The sequence below is a fragment of the Belonocnema kinseyi genome, chromosome 7, assembly GCF_010883055.1.
Source record: "Belonocnema kinseyi isolate 2016_QV_RU_SX_M_011 chromosome 7, B_treatae_v1, whole genome shotgun sequence".
Taxonomy (NCBI): domain Eukaryota; kingdom Metazoa; phylum Arthropoda; class Insecta; order Hymenoptera; family Cynipidae; genus Belonocnema; species Belonocnema kinseyi.
Genome location: NC_046663.1, coordinates 46,125,318 through 46,150,973, shown reverse-complemented (window position 1 = coordinate 46,150,973; position 25,656 = coordinate 46,125,318). Strand labels below are relative to the sequence as shown.

Here is a 25,656-nt window from a genome sequence, read left to right as displayed (position 1 = left end):
CTGAATTTTAAAATTCTTTAAATTAAAATATATGCTTTTAAAAATTAAAGATCTAAAATAGAAAATTTTTAAAGTGAAACATTTTCGTATTAGGCATTCTAAACTGAATGATATAATAATTTATAAAAGTCACAATTTGGAAAATTGTTTAAAAAACGGTTGAAATCAAAGTTGGACAACATTTTTACTCTACAAAGGACCCCGCAGCAAATGTACATGAAATGGCTTTCGGTCGATTTTGATTAAACTTCGTAAAATTGTAGTTCTCAATGTCTCGATCAAAAGGGTTATGGGGCACAAAGTCCGAAAATGGACCGTTTTCGAGTTATAGAGGGTTAAACATCCAACCCTTTTAAGAAACATTACCAAATATCTCGAAAACTATATCTCTGCGAAAAAAATGTTCCCTGTGAAAGTTATTGGGCTCTAACGGGGAAATGCAAAGAAAGTCATGACCTTAAGACACAGGTCATTTTTCAAGGTCATTCAATGTGAACTTGTCATTTTTTGCTAATATTCAATCAATAAAGCTCATTTCATGCCTTCATTGGCTTGATATTGACAACATCCTGGACAAATCTTGCCTTCATTGGCTAGATAATGACCTTGAAAAATGACCTGTGTCTTAAGGCCCTGACTTTCTTTGCATTTCCCCGTTAGAGCCCAATAACTTTCATAAGGAACATTTTTTTCGCAGAGCTGCAGTTTTCGAGATGTTTGGTAATGTTTCTTAAAAGGGTTGGATGTTTAACCCTCTATAACTCGAAAACTGTCCATTTTCGGACTTTATGCCCCATAACACTTTTGATCGAGACATTGACAACTACAATTTTACGAAGTTTAATCAAAATCGACCGAAAGCCATTTCCTGTACATTTGCTGCGGAGTCCTTTTGTAAAATTCCCGGTCAAAATATAAATTCACTGTCATTTCCCGGTTTTCCGGTCCAACGACCATCCAGACTATGATCAAGTTTAATTGAAAAATGGTTAGGGCTAGTTTGAATGTCCTACCAATATTGGAATCAATATGTATTGTTGGTTACAATCTACAGAACAAGACACAGTAAACGCAAATTGAACTAATTACTCTCAGATAACCAATATAATTTAGATAAGTTTGAAATGCAACATTACTATTCCCAAGCATTCATCTAATTTTTAATAAATTCAACATCTTTTAATTGAAATCAGCCAGATGCACTGATAATTAAACGCATAATATTTATAAAACGAAGATCAATTCGTGGTTAGAAAAGAATAATGTTCCGCCTTTCCGTCGCAAATGCATTATCGTTGGTTCTCCTAACTATTGCTTAATGGTAAGAAACCCTGTCTTTCGAAAAACTGACCAACTTACTTGTCTATGATGAAGTTCGTGCAGGTACAACGTAGATAAAGACATGTCAGCGGCAGTCAATTCAATCGGAACTGTTAAATCGGATACGAGTTCCTGTCCAGAGCCAAATACTGAGGCGCCGAGAGACTGGCTTGACAACCCCTGGTTCAAACTGTAAAGCAATCCTTTATCACAATGCAGGGGGCCCTCCGCTTTATGTATACGGCCCATGAATGCTCGAGGTGGCGCGCTCGACTTGACACTGCAGGATTCGCCTCCATCCGTGGAAGTTGTTGACGTTCCTGCTTGATTAGACATTGTATTGCTCATGCTCGGAACGCTTACATGATTCGCCATTGTGCTGCGAATGATGTTTGTCACAATGTCATTGTACTGAAAAGTAAAATAACTTCTTGATTAAAAGAGGTATCATCCGAAATTGAATTTTTCCAAACAGTTGTGTGCGAAGTTCGACTTTTTGGGCCTGCCTATGAGACGCGAAATAGTATATATAAAAAAAACATTCGCACGTGCGCACACAGCTTCGTGTAGATCACGACAGATGGCTCTACTTAAGGTACAAATGTTAGGTTTCAATTCACTTTTTAGTGTTTACCAGAGCTCCCAACGATTGCCCGATGCGCTACTGCGCATGTGTGAAACAGGGCCTTATTATAGGTGGGTCATAGATATGCTTTTCCCTTAAGCCACTCGAGAGATTGCAAGATAAATCCTTCTTCAGAAATACACGAATTATTTTTCCAGGTGTTACGTATTCCAATTTCTTAAGGAATCTGTATTATCAGCCGAGAATAGCAGAAATTCTTAAAATCTTTAAAGACTAGATGAAGCTATGAATCAAACAAAAATTATTTACATTTTTTTTTTTTTTTAAATGATCTTCATTCTGCTGAGAATCGAACCACGTAACTTCTGATTTCCGGTCGAGGGCTCTTCCCTTAAGCTACAAGAGAGAATCCTTTTCAGAAACACGTATTATTTTAACTCGTGTTATGTATTCAAATTTCTCAAGGAATCTGTATTGTCCTCAGAGAATAACAGAAATGCTTGACGTATTTTTAGGCTAGATGGAGGTAGGAATTAAAAGGTATTAATTAAATTTTTTTCTGAAAAGAATTTCTCCGACGCTCCGCTGGGAATCGAAGCACGTGACTGGCTAAATAATTGCGTCTTTTTCTAAAAAGGGATTCTTATTTCAATCTCTCTAGTAGCTTAAGGGAAAAGCACCCGACCGTAAATCGGAAGTTCTGTGGTTCGATTCCCAGCTGAGCGAAAGAGAAGATCTTTTTTCAGAAAAAAATTAAGTTACACAATTTGGAATTCATAGCTCCATCTAGTCTGAAAAGACGTTCAAAATTTATGCTACTCTGATGATAATACAAATTCCTTGAGAGATTCAAGAGAACACATAATTATTCTCTTCTCTCTACAACTGAGAAAATTATCTTCACGCAAGCGCAGTAATGATCCGGGCCCTCGTTGGGAGCGCTGGTGTATTGGGAATGGTTGAACTGCGATACACGACCTGTTGACAAAAATCTGATCTAGAAAGAATAGGTACGATTTTAAAGTTGTACATTAATTTTTGTATGAAAGTGTTTTAACGATTTTTATTGTGGAGTTTAAAGTATTTGTTTGATACTAAAAGTAAGTCTTTTATCGGAAACAAAGGGGTATAGATGGAATTTACATCTTATCAGGTGAAGAAACATATTTTTTTACAGAAATATCTGTCCAGCTGTGATATCCATCCCTTTTTAAAATAAATTTTCAATTGATCAACTGTGAATATAAATTAATAATGATTTTTAAAACCAAACTGTTCTTTAAGATTTAAAAAGTGAATAATAATCAACTATACAAGCCGATTCGAAATCAGTTCGCAATTTTATAATTTCCAATTTCTAACGTTTAAAATTGTGTAAACTATTTCAATTGGAAAGTCTTATTAGTTAAACAAATGTAAACACCCGATTGAAACTTTATAAACTATTTCCAATTTTAAAATAACTTCAAAATAATATATTCATAAACAAAGGCTTTTATTAACTTTCAAATGTTAATTCAGTCTAAAATATTCCATTTTTAAACCATTCAGTTTGAAAATTTTGAATTAAGAAAAATAAGAATTACTTAATATTGAGAAATATCTGACTGTTCATTTAAATTCTGTAATTATGGTTAAATATTAAAAACTAAATTTTGAACGTTACATTTTAAATGTTCTATTTAAAAAAAAAATTAATTTGTAAGTTAAATTGTTGAACCGCCAAAATATAGATTTTGGAAGATTTCGAACAAAAAATTAAAAAGATTTTTAAGAATTTGGAATGGCTTGAAAAGATTAAAAAAACTTCATATGAAAGTCAACAATGATTTTTATTTTAAAAAGATCATTTTGAGGGATTATTCAAAAAAAATTTTGAAAGATTTATAAAATTTTCAAAAATCAATGTGGAAGATTTTGAATAAATTTGTTTAATTTGGCAGAATTTAAAAAGGAATTGCAAAAAAATGTAAACAACATGCAGATATTTCAAGATTTTCAAATAAAATTTTGAGGCATTTTAAGGATTTTCAACCATTTAAAATATAAATAATTTAACTTTTAATTTAAGAAGTGTTCAGTTTATACAAAAATGTAATCGTTCAATTTTTAATGTTTCTGGCTTAAAATTGCTTTAAATGATATAATTTTAAAAAATTTCAATTCATTGATTGATTCTTCAACTTAGACTTTAGAGCACTGAAAATGATAACGTGGAATTATATATTTAGAACAGAATCTGAACCTTTGAACTCTACAATTTATAAAAAAAATTTATTTAGTTTGCAGTTTAACTGCATTTATTTAAAAATTGTTCAGTTTAAAAGTGTTAGTAGCTTCCATTTTATATGTGTAAATTATTTTAAAAGTTTGAAATTCAAGAGTTCCACTGTCAGTGCTTTCATTTGCAGCTCAGTTTTTATTAATTCAAATGGAAAAGTTGTTAGCTTTAGAGTTCGATTTTTTACATTTCATTGACCACGAAAAATTGTTGCGAACCGGAAAATGACCGGGAATTTTTTTCTTGGATTAAAACGGCCACCCTAAATCGTCTATTATTCGTATTCTTCACATAATCTGGATAAAATTTGTCGCTACATACATTAATTCAAGTTTATTTAAACTTAAATTCATTGAAACTGACATGAAATAGTGAAATGATTTGTTTTGTTAACCTATTTGACAAAAATGAGTTTTTCACTGTATAATATGAAAATTCTATCTAAAACTATTTGGTTTTTATGAAGATTTGTTTTCAGTATTCAATAACTGTTTTATACTTCACAAAACTACCGTAAAAACACTTTTATGCACAAATTAATGTACAACTTTAAAATTGTACCTACTCTTTCTAGTTCCAGCTTTGGACACCAGATGGCGAAATGGTAGACCACCATTCCCAATACTAGATTGCATGGGATTGCATATATGTGACTGAAAAATGTTGCATGAGATTACTAAATATCTCATCGACTTTATAGATTTTACCGAGATTACATGGGCGTTACAGAAAAAAAAATAAGAAGTATATTAGCATAGGCCTATAATGATTTTGCTCAAATTTTTCGCAATTACAGAAAATTCGAGTTAAAAAATCCTTATATAGAAAAATATTATAAGACAATCAGCATTGGAATAAATAATAGAAAAATACTGAAAGAATTAATGTGAAAAAGTAAAGAAACTACAAAAAAATTATTTATTTGATATCACCCATAATATTTTATGGAAGTACACAAAAATATCGATTCTGCACAAATAAAGTTTACACTGAAAAAATTGGTGAAATACCTTGATATCTTTAAAATAGCTTAAAATTTTATTGAAATCCATAAAAATCCAGTGAAATATCTTGAAATTTATAAAATTCCCTCAAATATCTGGTAATTCTACAAAATTATTTGACATCCCTTTAAAAATTTATAAACTCTTGAAATTCTTTGCAATTTTTAAAAATAACTTAAAGTCTTGAAAAACCTCCCGACATTTTTTTTTAATTTCTTCACAACCCTTTAAATGGTTAAAGTCGGTGGAAGTCCCTTAAAATAATATTTAAAATTGTTCCCTGAAGGTCTCAAGAAATCGTAAAAAATCATTAAAATAAGTCGAAATAATTTGAAAACCCTTGAAAATAAAAGAAATCGAACTTATTACTTGAAGTTCTCAAAAAACAAAACCGTTTAAATTCCTTTAAATCTTTGAATTCCTTGCAAAAACTCCCAGAGCTCCCAGAGTTCTTTATAAATCCCGTGAAATATTTTGAAATCGTACCAAAATATTTTTAATTCCTTGACATTTTTATAGTTTCTTGATATCCCTTTAAATCTTTCCTTTGGAAATCGTAAAAATCCATTAAAATAAGTAGAAATCCTTTCAATTCCCTGAAAAATAAATTAAATTGAGCTTATTCATTTAATTTTTCAAAAAAGAAAAACGTTAACATCTCTAGAAATGTTTTAATCCGTTAAAGATTCAACAAAATCGTTTAAATCTCCTGAAATTTCTTAAATTACCTTAAAACTCCTTTAAATCTTTGGAATTGCTAAGAATCCCTTAAAATTTAATTTAACTTCAATTATTTTCCAATACTTTAAATTTCGTTGTTATTTTCAAATCCCTTAAAACCTTTCCTTTGTAAATCATAATAATCTATTAAAATAATCATTAAAGTTATACAAAAAAATTAATTCAAATCATAATACAATAAATCAATAAATAAAATAATAACGATTTTTTCCTAAAAATATTTGAAGTCTTTAGAGATTCAATAAAATCGTTTAAATCTTGTAAAATTACCTTAAAATCCCTTGAAATTTAATATGATTTCAATTACCTTCCTAAAATCTCTAGTCATCCCTTAAAATCTTTGGAAGCCCTACAGAAATATTTTAAAATCCTTGACATTTATTTAATCTCTTGAAATCCCTTAAAATCTTTTCTTTGTAAATAATAACAATCCATTAAAGTAAGTAGAAATCCTTTGAAAATAAATGAAATGTAACATATTTATTAAAGATCTTAAAAAAGAACACCGTTCAAATCTCTAGACATTTTTTGAATTGCTACGAATTCCTTAAAAACTAATTTATTTTTCAAAAGTCCCTAGAAATCCCTCCAAATCTTTGAAAATCGTACAAAATTCTTTGAAATCTTTTCAAATTCCTAGAAATGTTGAAAGTCCTCTAAAACTCCTTGAAATATTTCGAAACATTACGAAATTCCTTGAAATATTTTTGAATCTCTTAAAAACAACTGAAATACTTTAGAATTAGTTGAAATTTTCGGAAATCCCATAAAATCTCATAAAATTCTTTACAATTCAAAAATAAAAAAAATATAAAAATACTCATATTTGTTATCAGAGTTCAACGATGAACCTCATTCGAATAACTTCTAGAATCGAACTTCTCACACCCAGTTTGAAAATAAAATGGGGCCATTCAAAAATAATGTCACGCTACCAAGTGAAGTGGGGGGGGGGGGGGCAGGTTTTGTGACCATTTGTGACATCACTCATGAAAAAATGAATTAATTCGCTGATTTAAGTTAAAAATACTCTTTGGTTGAAATATTAACTATTACTTATTTTTATTGAAAATTCATATTTCTGGTTGAACTCAACTTTTTTATTTAAAATTAAAATCTTTTCTTGGTTAAAAAATCAGCTATCATATTTTTCGTTGAGAATTCATCTTTTTCGATTAAAAATACAACAACTACTTGCTTCAAAATTTTATTATTTTGTTTACAATTTAACTTTTTTGTTGAACAATTGTCTTTTTTATAGAAAATTCGATTAAAAATTGATATTTGTCGGTTGAAAATTCAACTTTTTAGGTGAAAATTCATCTAATTTTTTTAAAAGTCGTGTGCTTGCTTAAAAGTTTAACTATCTGGTTGTAAATGGAACTTTTTGGCTGATAATTGTTTTTTTGTAGAAAATGCTTCAATTTTAATTGAAAATTCATCTTTTAGTGCAGAATAGTTCTGGGTTGAAAATTCAAAGGTTTTCCAACAAATTATTCTTTTTGGTCTTGAAGTTTCGAATATTTAGTTAAAAATAAAAATGTTTGAATTTGAAATTAAGTCTTTTTGTTTGAAAATTCCACAATTTTGTCGTTTTTGTAGGTTGAAAATTAATTTTTCCGCTTGTTAAAAATTCAGCTATTTTATTGAAAAATGATGCTTTTTGAATGAAAATGCATATTCAACTTTTAAGTTTGCAAATTCAATTCTCGTTGAAAAACCAATGTCTTTTGGTAGAAAATTCATCCTTTTCGATTAAAAATGCAAATATTTTGTTATTAATTCTTGCGTTTTTCTTGAAAATTTAACTATTTGGTTGAAAAATAAACTTTTTACTAGATAATAATTAAATTTTTTGATAAAAATTCTTCTTTTTCGATTGAAAATTTATCCTTTTCGGATTGCAAGTGTATATTTTATTATAGAAACATTCTTGGTTGCAAATCTAACTGTTTAAAAAAAATTTTTTTGGCATTGAAGATTTGTCTATTTGATAAAAAAACCAACTGTTTTAAATTAAATTTATTTTTAATTTGAAAGTTCGAAAATTCAACTCTCGTTAAAAATTAATCTTTTGTGCTCGAAAATTCATCTTTTTGAATTAAAAATTCGACTATTTGGTTGAAAATTCGTGATTTTTGCTTGGAAATTTAATTATTTAGTTATAGATGGTGATGATGATTCGACTATTTGATTAACAATGAAACGGTTTGTAGATGAAATTTTTTTTTTTTCTTTTGAAAATTCGACCATTTGGTCATTTTTCTAGGATGAAAATTAAGTTTTCCGCTGGTTAAAAATTCAACTATTTGACTGAATAATTATATTTTTTGGATAAACGTGCATTTTTTCGAGTTTAAAAGTCAACTGTTTTCTAAAACATTCGACTATTCAATTTGAAAACTCAAATCTTGTTAAAAATTCATCTTTTTCGATTAAAAATTCAATTATTTTATTGAAAGTTCGTTAATTTGGCTTGAAAGTTCAACTATGCAGTTGCGAATAGAACTTTTTAAATAATAATTGTTTTTATTTGAGAATTCTTCTTTTTGGATTGAAAATTCATCTTCTTTTGTACAAAAATTTGAAATCAATTTGTTATTTTAAAAATTGGACTAATTGGTTTAAAATTCGTCCTTCTATATTGAAAATGTAACTATTTGATTCAAATTCCATCTCTTTCGCTTGGAACTTCAACTATTTCGTTGAAAATTTATAGGAAAAAAATTATCCCGGTCTCAGAAATGGTTTAGCCCGCATGATGCCGATAAAATGCCTTTAATTTATTTGTTCAAACTTTTAAGAAATATTTAGAAGAGTAAAAAGGGTGGGATTTTCAAGGAAATCTTTTTTATTTTTTTCTTCAAATTTTTAAAATATGAAAAAAAAGTATTTTCTGGAAAATCTCACTTTTTTTATTCTTCCACATACTTAAAAAAAAGTTTCTACTAATAGAAGGAAGGCAACTGCTTTTTTTTGAAAATTAAACTATTACCTAGCAAATTTACTTTTTGTTTAAAATTCCTATTTTTCGGTTGAAAAATCAATCAGGATGGCCGTTTTAATCGACGATCGAAATTCCCGGCCATTTCCCGGTTCGCAAACATTTTTTACGGTCAATAAAACTTTGAAAATTCGAATTTTAAAGCTAAAAATTTTTCAATTTGAAGCAATAAAAAAGAAACTACACATTAAAGCACTCAAAATGGAACTCTTGAGTTTTAAACTCTTAAAATAGAACTTAAAAGTGTTTTAATTCAAAAAAATTTTACTCAAATGTTCAATAAAAATAAAAATATATAAAATGGAAGTACTCTTATAAATTAGGTAGAGTTCCAAGATTCAGATTCAATTTTAAAAATATATATCTACATTATTATTTCCAATGATCTATAAATTAAAGAATCAATCAATCAACTCTAAAATAGAAACATTAAAAATTAAAAAATTTAATTTTTTGAAACTTAACACTTTTTAAATTATTTTCATCCTAAATCGTTTAAACACCCTTGAAAAGTTTCAAAATTGTATTTCAAACTCTTGAGAAATCTAAAAATTGTTTTACATTTTTCAAATTTCAAATGATTTTTGAAACTTTTTCTGAACTTCTAAATATCTGTTAAAATGAATCGAATTTTTTCTACGAGTTTTAGAAAATCCTGTAAAATAAAAAAAATTCCTTGAAGCCCTGCTTAAAAAACTTCTAATTTATTTTTTTTTTAAATATGCAAAAATTTATATTTTCTATCAAAATAGACTGTTGCTATTTGCACCAAAATTTCAGTACAAATAGCCGAATTGTGTCGGCACAAATACTTCGTTAAATTATTTGAAATAATTTTAAATTTTTTAAATTAATCTTTAATCTTTTCAAAACTTCTCAATATTTCTTAAAATTACTCCAATTATTTCTACAAACAATAAGTGTTCAATTGTTATTTATATATAAAAAAAACAATTTGACTAACAAATAAAAATTCTTTTGAAAATAACAATTAAAATTGTAACATTCAGAGTTTAAAAGTTCTTCGAAATTTTAACGATTTAAGGTTTTCCATGTCAAATAATTCAGTTTCAATTTGTATACTTTTAAATATTTGGTTTTAATTTAATCGTTTTAACTAAACAGTTAAATGTTGCTAAATATTAAATAATTATCCTATGCGTTATTTAAAAAATATAAATAAATTGATTTGGTACAGATCCATTTTGAAAATATTTTATTTACAGTTGATGAAATAAAAATGGTTATTATCCAAAATTCTCAACTTCAAACGCTTTTATTTGTTACTGGTTTGAGTTTTCAGGACTGCATTTTGAAATTCTTGAAATTAAAAATGTAAGCTTAAAAATGAAAAAATAAAACGGAAAAATTATTAAGTAAAAGATTTGCGAATTAGATATTGTGAATTGCTTTCAAAAACTTTTAAAATCAAACTTGGGACAGATTTTCTTCTAATGATTTGTAAAATTCCCGGTCAAAACATAAATTCCTTGTCATTTCCCGATATTTCCCAGTTTCGAGAAATTCCCGGTCATATCCCGAGTTTTCTGGTTTCCCGGTCCAGCGACCACCCTGATCAATTGAAATCTTTTCGGATGATTGTCTTTTTGATTTAAAAACTCACCTGTTTTATTAAAATTTTCATTTTCCTTGGATAAAGATGCAACTGTTTGGTTGAAAATTCAACAACTGTATTGAAAAGTCATACTTTACGGTATAAAATTCCGCTGTTTTGTTGAAAAATTTAAATGTTTCGTAAAAAATTTGCATTTTTTTTTTAATTTAATATTTTAGTGTTGAAAAAAGAACTAAAATCTTTTCTGGATGAAAATTCAAGTCGAAATATTTTTTTTCTTTTCAGTTAAAAATTCATCTGTTTTAGAAAACGTGTTATATTTTTTGGATAACAAAGCATCTGTTTGGTTAAAAACTAAACCATTTCGTAGAAAATTGTCGCTTTTTATTAAAAATTCATGTGTTTTAGTACAAATTTCATATTTCTTGGATAAAAATGCAATTATTTTGTAGAGAATTCAACTATTTTGTTAAAAAATCATCCTTTTTGTCTTTAAAAAATTTGGCTTTTTGGATTAAAAATTCAATTATTTTCGTATAAACTTAATTCTCATTTAAAAATTCATATTTTCATTGTGAAAAGTCAACTGAAATCTTTTTTAACCGAAAATTCAACTACTTCTTTGGAAATTTATCTTTTTGATTAAAAATTTTATATGATTTAGTAGAAATATAATTTTTTTTTAAATGAAAATGCAATTTTTTGGTCAAAAATTATTCAGCTATTTGGTTTGAAAGATTTGGTTCAATCGCTTTGTTAGGAAATCTTTTAGTAAATGTAATTGTTTAACTTTTTAAAGATTGATATTTTTTAGTTGAAAATTCTCCCTTTTTAGTACAAAAAAATGTTTCTTGGTTTGAAATTTCATGTTTGGTGAGGAAAGATGCATCAAATTCGTAAAAAATTAATTTTTTGCTGAAAAGTCCTATCTGGATTAAAAAATTCGATTTTTGTAGAGAAAATGCGTCTTTTGGATTGAAGGTTCAACAATTTAGATAAATTTCAGCCCGTTCTTGAGTCAAAAATCTTTATTGGTTGAAAGTTCGTCTTTTTATTTAAAATTTTTGTTTGGTATAATTTGTATCTTTTTTTTATTGTATAAACTTTTTTGTGGGAAATTTGTCAATTATTTTGTTAAAAATCCATCTTTTATAGTAAAAAATATATTTTTCTGTTTAAAATAATACAATAAATTAAAAAATTTTCAATTTTATCTGAACCACTGTTTTATTCCGTTTATAAACGATTCTATGTTTTTTGCAATTGATTTTTTTCTGACCGTCGCTTCTTACCAATTTTTCAAAAATAATTGCATTTTAAGAAATGATGGCTTATTTTTCCGTGAAAACATTCTTTACAACCATACTGTTTCCAATTTTAAAAATAACTGAATAATCTTAAAATATATATGTTTTCTTTTAAAAAAATTGTTCTGATGATTTAGAGCCATAGAGGCCATTGTAAAATTTACTTTCAAAATTGGAAACAGTAAAGTTGTAAAGAATAGTGACCCGAAAAAAATAAGCCGACATTTATTAATTTGCAATCGTTTTTCAAAAGTTGATAATAAGCGATGGTCAGAAAAAAGTAAATTGCAAAAAAACATGATTAAAATTAATGTTTTTTTTTTTGGTCTGAATTTTAACATTTTTCATAAAAAAAATGTTTTTTATTTGAAATGACATCCGTTAATAAAATTTTTATTCTTAAAATCATAGAAAAACTATTTTTTTAGATATCTGCCTTTGGGCAGGAAAACTACCTTAAGACGCTGGTATTTGAATATTAATGATCAAGCACTTTGAAAATGAAGTTCTTAGAAACTAAAAAATACATACAACAAGAGGGATGGGGGGGGGGAATGTTTTCTCACGGTTTGTTAAATGTGTAACGGGTGATCTTAAAAAGGGCCTATAATCCGTTACATAATTTAAGTGCGGCCCCTTACATTTAAACGACCTGGATTTAGTGCCTTACCCGCTCCTAATTCCAGGTTCCAGTGTATTATATTGAAAATCAACCGCTAAAAATAAAAACTTACTCCAGGACCGAGACTCGAGAGGCTACTTAAACTTGCGTATAGAGGATTCATATCGTTCGGCACATTAGCAGCCTCTCTCCTCGCTCTTTCCTTCAGAGCCGTGACAAAATTCTCAGCATGACTAGGTGGTTTCCACTCGGGATTCGTAAGAGTAAAATGTATCAGCGACAACTCCGTCTTTCCGTCTTCAGCCTGTGTGTACTGAGTGGTCGGTGGTTTCACTTTATCAGTTCCATACCTATTATTGAAACCTATCACTCGCTCATCTATCACACTTTCACCGAGCGTCTGCCACATTGGATTCCCGTGTTTTCGCACGTCCATCTGCGCGAAGCTGCACACATCACCAACGCCCGTGATCTCGATCGTGAAATTCCGATAAAAATCGACGATATCTAAAGCGCGTGGTCGCATGCGAAAGTATAAAATATAGGGAGTGAGCAGCGGCGAAACAAGCTCCTCCAGAATATGTACAAGTTTGTATTGAAATAATTGGGCTACTTGGGCTCGAGTTGCCTGGGTGTGAGCGCGTCCTCGCCAACTGTCGGGTCTGTAGTGAGTGTGTGCTAGGACGGCAGTTAACAGAGTTTCCGGACACCAGACTAAATTTTCGTCCGGCAGAAAGGCTCGAGCGACTGTCACCACTGATCCAAAAATGGCCATGGTTGTCACATAGTGTTCTATTGACAAAATCCCATCGTCGTAAATTGTTAAACCCAGCATAACAAAGCAAATACTGCCAGCAATAAAAACAATGTTTTGAGCGAGGATCACAATCAATGGAGATGTAAATATGTCCATGTATTTTTTGGCCGGTCGATAGGCGCGGCTCAGTCGTGCATTGAGTTCGTGTTCCAATTCGTTGAAGTGACGAAGATATAAGCGACTATAGGGCGACCACATCCTTAAACCAAGTGCTCCGGGCTCTCTTTTTATCAACTAAAAAGTATAATTATGGACAGATGTTATTCCAAGTTTTTTTTTACGTTTGGAAAGTAATTAATAATTGTTTAGAAATGGAAAATATTATAAGTTTTTTTTTCTATTTCTTACGACTCTTCCAGGCTTTATAATAAATAATTCTAATAATACGTATTTTTCCGATTTGGAAACAGATTTTTTTTCTAAACATAAATGCATATTTGAAGTTTGTGCTTTGCTTTTCAAAAAACCCTATTTTTGGCCCCTTTAATCCTCTATAACTTCCGGCATAATTGAGATATTTATTATTTCCTTTTTGATTTTAATAGCGTTCATCGTCTTCTTTCAAAATCCGCCGGACAATTGAAAAAATATTTAATATTACAAAATGGCCGCGGTTTTTTCTGAAAAAATATAAATGGATTTTCTCAAAAAACAACTTTTAAATTTTTTTCCAAATTTTATTTGAACTTCTCTTTAATAATAAAGATATTTTGCGATACTTTTCATGGTTTACAAGAAAAATTATATTTTTCTTCTATTAGTAGAAACTTTTCAAACATATTTGGAAGAATTAACAAGGGGTTTTCCCGAAAATACTTTTTTTTTTCATGTTTTCAAAATATGAAGAAAAAAATATAAAATATTTCCGTAAAAACTCCATCTTTTTATTCTCCTAAATATTTTTTTAAAGTTTCTACTAATAAAAGAAATGCATCTTAGCAACATCATGCGGGCTAAACCCTTTTTGAAGCCAAGAAAATTGTTTTGTCGTAAAAATGTAATTTTTGAATTTGTTTCGTGAAATATGAAAAACATCGCAAAAGAACCCAACTTAAAATTTTTTGTCAATTTTTTTTTTGATAATTTTTTCTTCAAAACAATGATAGATACGAAAAAATGTTAAGATAAAAATGTGCACGTCGAAAAAAGTTATACAAAAAAAGTTTCTTGTTCTTTTGCGATATTTTTCTTAGTTCACGAAAAAAAAATTCAAAAACTTGCGCAAAAATTTTTTTCCGGCCTCAAAAATGATTTAGCCTGCATGATGATGCTAATATGCCTTTCTTTTATTAGGAGAAACTTAAAAGAATTATTTAGAAACCTAAAAAGGTAGAGTTTTTAAGAAAATATTTTTTATTATTTTCCTCAAATTTTAAAAATATGAAAAAATATAATTTCGAGAAAATCCCACCTTCTTATTTTTTTTTTTTTATTTTTTTTTTCGTGAACTATGAAAAATATCGCAAAAGAACCAAGAGACATTTTTCGTATAACTTTTTTAGACGTACAAACTTTTATCTTAACAAAAAACAATTGTAGTTCAAATTAATTTTTGTTATTGGAAATTTGTTTTTGTTGGTAGAAAATTGAAGTATTTGGTTGAAAATTCATCTCTTTCGCTTTGAACTTCAACTATTAAGTTGAAAATTTTTAGGAACAAAAATTCTCCCGGTCTCAAAAATGATTTAGCCCGCATAATGCTGCTAAGAAGCCTTTATTTTATTATTTGAAACTTTTAAAACATTTTTAGGAGAGTAAAAATTATAGGGTTTTCACGGAAATCTCTATTTTTTCCCTCAAATTTTGAAAACATGAAAAAATAAGTATTTTCGGGAAAAGCCCACCTTTTTTATTCTTTCAAATATTTTTGAAAAATTTCTGCTAATAGAAGGAAGGCATCTTATCAGCTTCATGTGAGATAAACCATTTTTAAAACCAGGATAATTTTTTTCCTTAGAAATGTAATTTTTTTATTTTTCTTGTATACTATGAAAGATATCGCAAAATATCTTTCTTGTCAAAGAAAAGTTCGAATAAAAATTGGTAAAAAATGTAAAGATTGTTTTTTGAGAAAATCCATTTTTAGTTTTTTTTCTTAAAAAAAACAGCACAACCTTAAAATATGCATAAATGTTTAGAAAAAATTCTGTTTGCAAATCAGAATAATACGTATCGCCTAATTTCCTCTAAGAAACAACATATTTCGCCCTCCAGAGATTCTGCGATTTCAAGTGTCGGACCCTGTTAGATTTGAAATGGATTCGGTGTAAATAATAATAATAATAATAATTAATAAAATAATAAATGAATAATAATAAAGTCTGGAAGAGTTGTAAGAAATAGAAAAAAAGTTATAATTTTTTCCATTTCTAAACATTTATTAACTAAAAAATTAATACAGAATACATAAGTCAAGAAAATAAATATCACTGTTTTACTGAAAATTGGTATTTTTAGCTTGAAAATTCAACAATTTGATTGCAAATTTATTCTTCAATAACAAGTTTTTGTTCGCTTGAAAATTCGTCTTTCTGGCTTGAAAATTCAACGATTTAATTGCAATTTTTTCTTTAATAACGACTTTTTCTTTGAAAATTCGACTATATTGTTGAACATTCATTTTTTGGCTAGGAAATTTATCTCTTTCTGTAGAAATTTAACCTTTCTTTGTTTAAAATGCAACTGTCAGGTTAAAAATGAATCTGTTTAGGTTAAAAATGAACTCTTTCGTTAAAAATTCAACTGTATTTTCTTGGAAATTTGTCCTTTTTTATATACCATCATTTTTTTTTGGTTAAAAATTCAACTTTTTGAGTGAAAATTAATTTTTTTCATTTGTCGATTCAAGTATTTTGTTTGAAATTCGTTTTCTTTGGTTTTTGATTTTACATTATTTTTTTTTCTTGAAATATCAACTATTATATTTTTTGTTGAAAATTTATATTTTCAGCTCGAAATTTCAAGTTCTTGGTTAGAGCTTAAGCTACTTTAATAAAAGTTATTTTTTTTTTAAAGAATCATAACTTTTGTTGAAAATTCGATTTTTTTAAATTAAAAATTAATTTTTTAATGAAAATGTAATTTTCTGTTCTAAATTTAACTGATTGAAAATTCGACAATTTGATTACACTTTTGCTTTCTTATTTCTTCAATAGCTATTTTTTGATGTTTTGAAAACTCATCTCTTTCTCTAGAAATTTCACCCTTATTGGTTTAAAATACAACTGCATGGTTACAAATTATAGTTGGAACTTATGGTTAAAAATTCAACTTTTTTATAGAAAAATCGTATTTTTTGCTCGAAAATTCAACAATTAAGTAGAAAATTTAACTACTTGGTTGAAAATTTATGTATTTTTTAGAAAATTTGTCTTTTTTATATAAAGTAAATTTTTTGGTTAAAAATGCAACTGTTTGTTTGAAAATTAATTTGGTTTATTCGAGGATTCAAGTATTTTGTTGAAAACTCAACTCCTTGATTAAAAGTCGAAACTACTTTACTAAAAGGTCATTTTTTGGTTGGAGAATCATAATTTTAGCTGAATAAAGGCGATTTTTTTATCCAAAATTAGTTTTTTTTTGTTAAGAAAATGTAATTATTTTGTTCGAAATTTAACTGATTGGTCGAAAATGAACTGCTGTTTTGAAAATTGGTATTTTGGCTTGAAAATTGCACAATTTAATTGTAATTTTTTTCTTTAAAACAAATTTTTATTCGTTTGAAAATTCGTCGTTTTGGCTTTTGTGAAAAATTAATCTGTTTCGGTTAAAAATTAACTCTTTCGTTGAAAAAAACTGTTTTTTTCTTAGAAATTTACCTTTTTTATATCAAATCAATTTTATTGTCTGAAATGCAACTGTTTGAGTGAAAATTAATTTGTTTCATTTACCTATTCAAGTATTTTGTTTAAAACTAGTTTTCTTTGGTTTTTGATATAAAATTAAATTTTTTTCTTGAAATATCAGCTATTATATTTTTTGTTAAAAATTCATCTTTTCACGTTGAAAATTAAATTCCTTGGTTAGAACTTAAATAACTTCGATAAAAGGTCTTTTTGCTTGTTGAAGAATCATAACTTTTGTTGAAAATTCGATTTTTTAAATTAAAAATTAATTTTTTTAAATAAAAAAGTAATTATTTTGTTCTAAATTTAACTGATTGGATGAAAATGAACTGTTTTTTTTTAATTTGTCCTTTTGGCTTGAAAATTCAATCATTTAATTTAAATTGTTGTTTTTCAATAACGAATTTATATATTTTTTCAACTATTTCTTTGAACATTCATGGAAAAATGAAAATTGCTTGAAAATTCATCTCTTTTTGTAGGAAATTTCACCTTTATTGGTTATAAATGCAACTGTCAATTTAAAAATTAATCTGTTTAGGTTTAAAATAAACTCTTTCGTTGAAAAATCAACTGTTTTATAGAAAATTCGTTATTTAAATTAAAAATTAATTATTTTAATTGAAAATTTATCTACTTGATTTTTGGTTGAAAATGTTTAAAAACGAAAAAAATATGAACTAAAAATTAATAAAATCAAATTTGGACTAACATCACGTTCATTGTTCAAACTATTTTGTAAAAAATGTATATATTTTGTTGAAAATTCGTCTTTTCTGGTAGAAAATTAATCTTCTTGGTCGAATATTCAACAATTTGGATAAACATTTATGCATTTTGTTGAAAATTCATCTTCTTGGCAGAAAATTAAAAATAAATTATTAATTAAAAGAAAATTAATCTTCTTGGTCGAATATTCAGCTATTTGGTTAAAAAATGTATGTATTTTGTTGAAAATTCATCTTTTTTGGCAAAAAATTAATCTTCTTGATCGAATATTCAACTATTTGGTTAAAAATTTATGTATTTTGTTGAAAATTCATCTTTTTTGACAGAAAATTATTAATAAATTAAATAATAAATTATTAATTACAAGAAAATTAATTTTCTTGGTCGAATGTTCAACTATTTGGTTAAAAATGTATGTATTTTGTTGAAAATTCAAAAATTAATAAGAAATTATTATTTAAAAGAAAATCAATCTTCTTCATCGAATATTCAACTATTTGGTTAAAAATGTATGCATTTTGTTGAAAATTCATCTTTATGGTATGTAATATCTCTTCTTTCTTGAAAACTTAACTATTTGTTTAAAAATTTAACTTTTTTTTGCTGTAACCACATATTTTTGTTTAAAAAATGTTTTAGTTGAAAGTTAATTTTTCTATTAATCGAAAATTAATTTTTTACCCTAAAATTTCACCGATTTTTTAAAGATACGCTTTTTTGTTGTAAATTTATATTCTCGGCTAAAAATTCAACGGTTTTGTAGAAAAATCATCTTTTTGGCTTCAAAGTTCAACAAATTGGTATATAATTTACTAATTGGTACAAAATTAACTAGTTTTGTAGATTTTTTTTTTTTTAATTAAAAATTAATTCTTTTAAATGAAAATTTAACTACTTGATTTTTAGTTTAAAGATTTTAAAAACGAAAAAAAATAAACTTAAAAATAATAAAATAAAATTTGGGCTGACATCACATTGACTTTGATGTTGATCTTTTGGGTTAAAAGAACAACTATTTTCTTGGAAATTTGTGTTTTTTTTTAATTCAGCTGTTTTCTGCTTGTTTACAATTAAAATCTTATTGGCTTGATGCACAGTCCCTAATCAGCAGTTGATACAATTTTTCGGAAGTTCAAAAACATTTTTCAAACAAAAAGTAAAGAGATAGTTGGAATTAGGGAATAATTGTAAGAAAATAGTGTCTTTTGTGCCATTTTTTTTTCAAAATAGTAGCAAAATAGTGTCATCGCTCAAAAGAAAAAAAAGTGTCAAATAGTAGCCGGTAACAAAAATTTTAAAAAGAGGAAACTTACGTCGCCGTAGTTGAAGAAAAAGTACAAAATTTGCCACGATAATATCAGTGGACATAGGACGAAATTTGCTATCGCCACCCAAGAAATGTGTTTCGATAATGCAGCAGCGAGTTCCTCCCGTTTACCGGATTTCTTGTAGTCTTCTTGGAGATGCCAATTATTTTCGAAAGGCGACCAGGGTCCCCCTGAAAAACAGCAATAAATTCATATATTTTAATAATTGCATCACAATATTGACGTTTCAAGGTGGCGATTCGGCGGACGATTTCAAATTCCCGCTCATTTCCCAATTTTTCCCGATCAAGTTTTTCAAATTTTTCAATCAACTAAAATTAAAAAATATTCATATTTGTGGCAAAACGCAAAAATTTATTTTAAATAATGACGTACTATCTAAACATCGTTTAACACAAAACAGCAAAAAATTGAAAAATAAATGAATTTTAAAATAAAATTATGAATCAACTGAAATAGTGGAATTGTAAATCAAGCAGATGAATTTTTAACTAATATTATGAATATTTAACTGAAATACTAAAAACAAGATTAATTTTCAAGCGAAAAGATTAATTTTCAAACAATTATGATATATTAATCAAATAGAAAAAAATATATTTAACCAAATAGTTCAGTTTCCATCAAAATAGATTAATTTTAAATCAAGCAAAAAAAGAATTTTCAACAAAAAGATGAATTCTCAATAAAAAATGTAATGTTTGATATTTGAATCAAGAAGAACAAAACAAAATTTTTAGCCAAATAGTTCAATTTTTAACCAAATAGTTAAATTTTCAACAACAAAAAAATGATATTTCTACGAAAAGAGATAAATTTTAAAACCAAGGACTAATTTTCAATCAAGAAGATTAATTTTAAACCAAAAAAGACAAATTTTCAAACAAAGTTAAATTTTGAACAATTTTTGTTTAAGGTAACCAAATTAATTTTCTAGCAAAAAAAAAGCGAATTTTTAATCAAACAGTTCAATTTAATTTTCTGTCAAAAAAGAAAAAGTTCAATTATGAATAAAGAATATAATTTTAAAAAATAATAGCTTTAAATGAAAAATATTTTTTTTCCACAAAATAGTCCACTTCTTAAACAAAAAGATGAATTTTAAAACCAAAAAGGCGAATTTTCACCAACAAGATTAATTTTCTACCAAAAAATTCTAATTTTTTTAACAATAAGATTAATTTTCTACTTTAACTATGAATCCTCAAATAGAATAGTTAAATTTTCAATGAAAAAATGAGTTTTCAACTAAAAAAATGAATCTTTAACTGAAATAGTTAAACTTTAAAAAAATTCACTAAAAAATATAAATTCTCAACCAGAAACTGAATAATTGAATTTTCAGTCAAAAAACGAATGTTCAACAAAAAAATTGAATTTTTAACTAAAATTATGTAATACTCAATAGGAATATTATTTTCATTTTCTGTTAAAGAAAAAAATTATTTTCAACCAAAAAGGAAACAAATTGCCAAAAAAGAAATAATTTTAAAAAAAATTGATTTTAAATTAAAATTATAAATCTTCAATAAAAGAATTAATTTCTAACAAAAGAGTTTATTTCATAAGCAAGTACATTCATTTATAACTTAAAAAATGAATTTCCATCTAAAATGATAAATATTTAACTGGAATACTTGAATTCTCAAATTGAAAAGAAGAATTTTTAAACAAAGAGATTAACTTTCAAAGAAAAAATCATTTTCGACCAAAAAAATAGTTTTTCAAAAATAAAATACGTGAATTTTCAACGAAATAAAGGGATTTTCAACCAAGAAGATTAATTAAAAAAAAAAATTTTCAACTATTTTTGTTTAAGGAAACAAAATTATTTTTCGAGCAAAAAAAAAGCAAATTTTTAATAAAATAATTCAATTTAATTCTCTGTCAAAAAAGATTTAAATCAATTATTAATAAAAAAATGTAATTAAAAAAACAACAATTTTTAAGTGAAAAATATTTATTATCTACAAAATAGTCCAATTCTTAAACAAAAAGATGAATTTTCAACTAAAATAATTTTAAAACCAAAAAGGCGAATTTTCGACCAACAAGATTAATTTTCTACAAAAAATATTAACTTTTTAATAATAAGATAAATTATTTACAAAAAAATACAATTTTTCAATAAAATACCTGAATTTTAACTAAAAGATGAATTTTCAATCAAAGGAACAAAATTCTTGAACTAGAAAAAAATCCATTTTCGACAGAAAATGGAAGTTCATTTAAAATTTTTTTAAAAATTAATTTTTATCTGAACTGATAAATTCTCAATTTCAGTAAAAAAACGAATGTTCAACCAAAAAAAAAATGAATTTTGAACTAAAATTATGTAATACTCAACAAGAATATTATTTTCTGTTGAAAAAAAAAATTATTTCAGCCAAAAAGGAAACAAATTGACAATAAAAAATGTCATTTTTCAACCAAAAAATGGATTTTAAATAAAAATTATAAATCTTCAACAAAAGAATTAATTTTTAACAAAGAAGTTTATTTTATAAACCAGTAAATTTAGTTCTAATTTGAAAGATGAATTTCCATTTAAAATTATGAATATTTAACTGGAATACTTGAATTTTAAGATTGAAAAGAAGAATTTTTAAACAAAGAGATTAACTTTCAAAGAAAAAATCATTTTCTTACTGGAATCCAACTGAAAAGGAGATTTTTTAAACTGTTTTTTAAATTGTTTTTAAACAAAAATTATAAACGATAAATTTACATCAAAATTGTTAAATTTTGAAGCCGAAGAGGTTAATTTTCAATTTAAAGTTGAACAGTTAAAATGGTAATTAAAAAAATTAATTTTCAACCAAACTGATCAATTTTCAACTAAAATGATGAATCTTCAACTGCAATAGTTAAATTTTTATAACTACCAAAAAGATGACTTTGCAACCAATAAGATTAATTTTCTACAAACAAAAGACGAATTTTACACAAATTACATGAATTTTCAACAAAATGGTTTAATTTTTAATTAAAAAATATCAATTTTCAACCAAATAGTTGAATTTTCCAGAATAAAATTGATTTTCTACCAAGTAGTTACATTTTTAAAAAGAGATGAATTTTCTATTAAAATGAAGAATCTTTTAACAACGATATTAATTGTTAACACAAAAAGTTTAGCTTCTAAACGCAAGTGGTTGAATTTTCAAGAAAAAAAGGGTAAATTCCCAAAGAAAAATTCCCAGATAAAATTCTTTTAGCAAAATTCCCTGTTCCATGTGAAAATATATTTTTTACCGACGCTCCCATTTCTGAAATAAAAACGATAATTATTTTCACTCATATATCCTGCAATGGTAGATAAAGAAGAAATCACTTTTCTAAATTGACCAAAATGATTAAAAATTGAATTTTGCTACGATCAGAAGTAAATACCCAGTTTTTAAATTCAATCCCCGGTTCTTTTCTCGGTCATTTCCGGTTTTTCCGGTCAAATCGCCACCCTGCGTTTATACGTTGAACTTACAGAACAACAGTAATTCCAGGTTGTATTTCAAGCCTCTTGTTAGAAAAATTACCTCTCCAACTACCGGCAATTTAAGTCTCGCGGGCAGTAAAGATTTGTTGATCATAGCTACCATGTAATTTTTAAATCTCAGTATTCTATGGTATATATCTAACTCTGTGAGTTCCTTTTTGTGAATGCACATCTCTTGTTCTTTTTGCACTTCCCTCACTTTTTTCTGTACCTCATGCCACGTTACATTTTGCAAATCTCTATCTTCTATTCTAAGCGCATTATTAAAAAACGACTTAATATCCCAGAACTGAGTTAGGTGATACAAACATTTAACGAGTCGTAACACCCAGAAAATGGTTGCTATCAAAATAAAAATCCAGGTTATTAGACCCATACTTTGAGAGCATTTTCTTGGAGGCAGAAATGCGTCCGTTATTTTGATTTTGAGCGATGTGCTGTTTGACACTGTGTCCCTAAAAGATAAGAAATTTCATTAGACAGGGTGGCCAAAAACTATATTTTTTTCATTCCCTGACTTACCTGATTATTCCCTGACCAATTTTTCATTTTGCCTGATCATTATTATTCAAAGACTAGTATTTTAATATTGTAAAATTGTTTTATTAGAATCTTTAATGAACGAAATACAGTAGTAAAATTTCGAAGTTATTTATTTTTTTCGAAACAAAAAAATTAATTTTCTAACACAAAAGGTGAATTATTTTCAATCCGAAAGATGAATAATTCAAAAAAGGGCTGAATTTTCGACAAAAAAATATATAAATTTTAACAAAATTCTAAAAACACAAAATTGTTAGAAACCAGTGGAAGTTTTAACGCTAAAAGTTAAATTTTCCACAAAAAGATCTATTCTCAACGAAAAATGTAATATTTGACATTTCAATCAAGTGAAAAAAAAACAATTTTTAACCAAATAGTTCAGTTCTAAACCAAAAAGGATAAATTTTAGACCCAAAAAGACGATTTTTCAACCAAAAAAAGACAAATTTTCAAGCAAACAGTTGAATTTTCAACAAAAATATGAATTCTCAAGGAAAAATGTAATGTTTGATATTTTAATCAAGAAGAACAGAACAAATTTTTAAACAAATAGTTAAATTTTCAACAAAAAAGATTATATCCATACCAAAGATTATAAATTTTAAAACCAAAAAGACGAGTTTTCAATCAAGAAGATTCATTTCTTATCAAAAAATATAATTTTTAAACAAATAGTTTCATTTTTAACTGAAAAAGTTTAATATTTAACAAAAAATGGACAAGTTTAATTTTCAAGAAACAAAATTAATTTTTTTACAAAAAAAGGGAGTATTTATAAAATAATTCAATTGAATTATTCTACCAAAAAAGACGATTTTTCTACAAAATAATTGAATTTTCAAACAAATAGACTTTCAGCCAATAAATATCAATATTAAATCAAAAATAGAGAAAGTTCAATTTTTTATTAAAAAACATTAATTTAAAAAAATTATTATCTTCAAAACAGTCTCATTTTCAAAAAAAAAAATAGATGAATTTTCAACTAAAATGATACATTTTTAAAATAAAAAGGCGAATTTTCTCACGAAAATATTAATATTTTACCAAAAAATATGATTTTTCAAATAAATGGTTTACTTTATTTATTTTTTGCGAACGAAAAGAGAGGAATTTTCTACCACAACAGTAGAATTTTCAGTCCAAAAGGACGAACTTTATATAAAACAGTTAAATTGTCGACTTAAAAAGATGACTTTTTAACAATAAATTAAAATTTTTAACAAAATAATTAAATTTTCGTCAAAACACTGAAATTTTCAAGAAATGAATTGAACTTTTTAGAAATTGAATTTTCAACAAAACAGATCAATTTTCAATCTAAATAGACGAAGGATAAAAAAAGTTTCATTTTCGACCAAACAATATAAATGTTAACAAAATTCTAAAAGTACAAACTTTTTATAAACCAGTGGGAGTTAAAATTAATTAATTAAAATTTTTTAAACAATTTTAATTTAAATTATTAAAATATTATATTATTATATTATATTAATTGAATTTAAACAAATTAATTTAAAAAAATTAAAATCAATTAAAATTAATTTTTTTAATCCTAAAAGTTGAATTCTCAACAAAAAGATGAATTCTCAAAGACAAATGTAATATTTGACATTTCAATCAAGAAGAACAGAACAAATTTGTGATAAAATAGTTTAATTTTCAACAAAAAAGATTATATCTCTACCAAAGGAAATACATTTTTAAACCAAAAAGACGAATTTTCAACCAAGAAGATTAATTTCCTACCAAAAAATACCAATTTTCAAACAAATAGTTGAATTTTTATCTAAAAAAAGTTTAATATTTAACAAAAAATGGAAAAGTTAAATCTTCAAGAAACAAAATTAATTTTTTAACAAAAAAAAGCGGGTATTTAATTTTCTAGCAAAAAAGACTAATTTTCAACAAAACAATTGAGTTTTCAAACAAATAGACTTTCAGACAATAAATATCAATATTAAATCGAAAATGAAAGAAAGATACATTTTTAATTAAAAAACATTAATTTAAAACAAAATTATTTTCTTCAAAATAGTCCCATTTTCAAACAAAGAGATGAATTTTCAACTAAACTGAATTTTAAAACCAAAAAGGTGAATTTTCTACCAAAAAAATATGAATTTTCAAATAAATTGTTTACTTTATTTATTTTTTTCGAACCAAAAGAGAGGAATTTTCTACCACAACAGTTGAATTTTCAGTCAAAAAGGACGAACTTTCAATGAAACAGTTAAATTTTCGACCTAAAGAGATGACTTTTTAACAATAAATTTAAATTTTCGTCAAAACAGTAGCATTATCAAGAATGATAAAAAAAAGTTTAATTTGCGACCAAAAAATATAAATGTTTATAAAATTCTAAAAATAAAAACTTTTTATAAATCAGTGGAAGTTAAAATTAATTAATTACAATTTTAAAAAAATTTTAATTAGAATTATTAAAATATTATATTA

The 25,656-nt window shown here is 26.1% G+C and overlaps 1 protein-coding gene across 1 annotated transcript in view; it reads right to left on the bottom strand.

The window, feature by feature from the left end:
• The window catches only part of LOC117176215 (autophagy-related protein 9A), a 55,894-nt gene that overhangs the window by 12,595 nt on the left and 17,643 nt on the right, over positions 1-25,656 (bottom strand). The window contains exons 3-6 of the mRNA XM_033366349.1: positions 22,645-23,111; positions 19,146-19,330; positions 12,554-13,492; positions 1,360-1,731 (exon numbers count right to left, since the gene is read on the bottom strand). Coding sequence (XP_033222240.1) covers positions 1,360-1,731; positions 12,554-13,492; positions 19,146-19,330; positions 22,645-23,111 — 1,963 coding nt within the window. The remainder of the gene's footprint in view (positions 1-1,359; positions 1,732-12,553; positions 13,493-19,145; positions 19,331-22,644; positions 23,112-25,656) is intronic.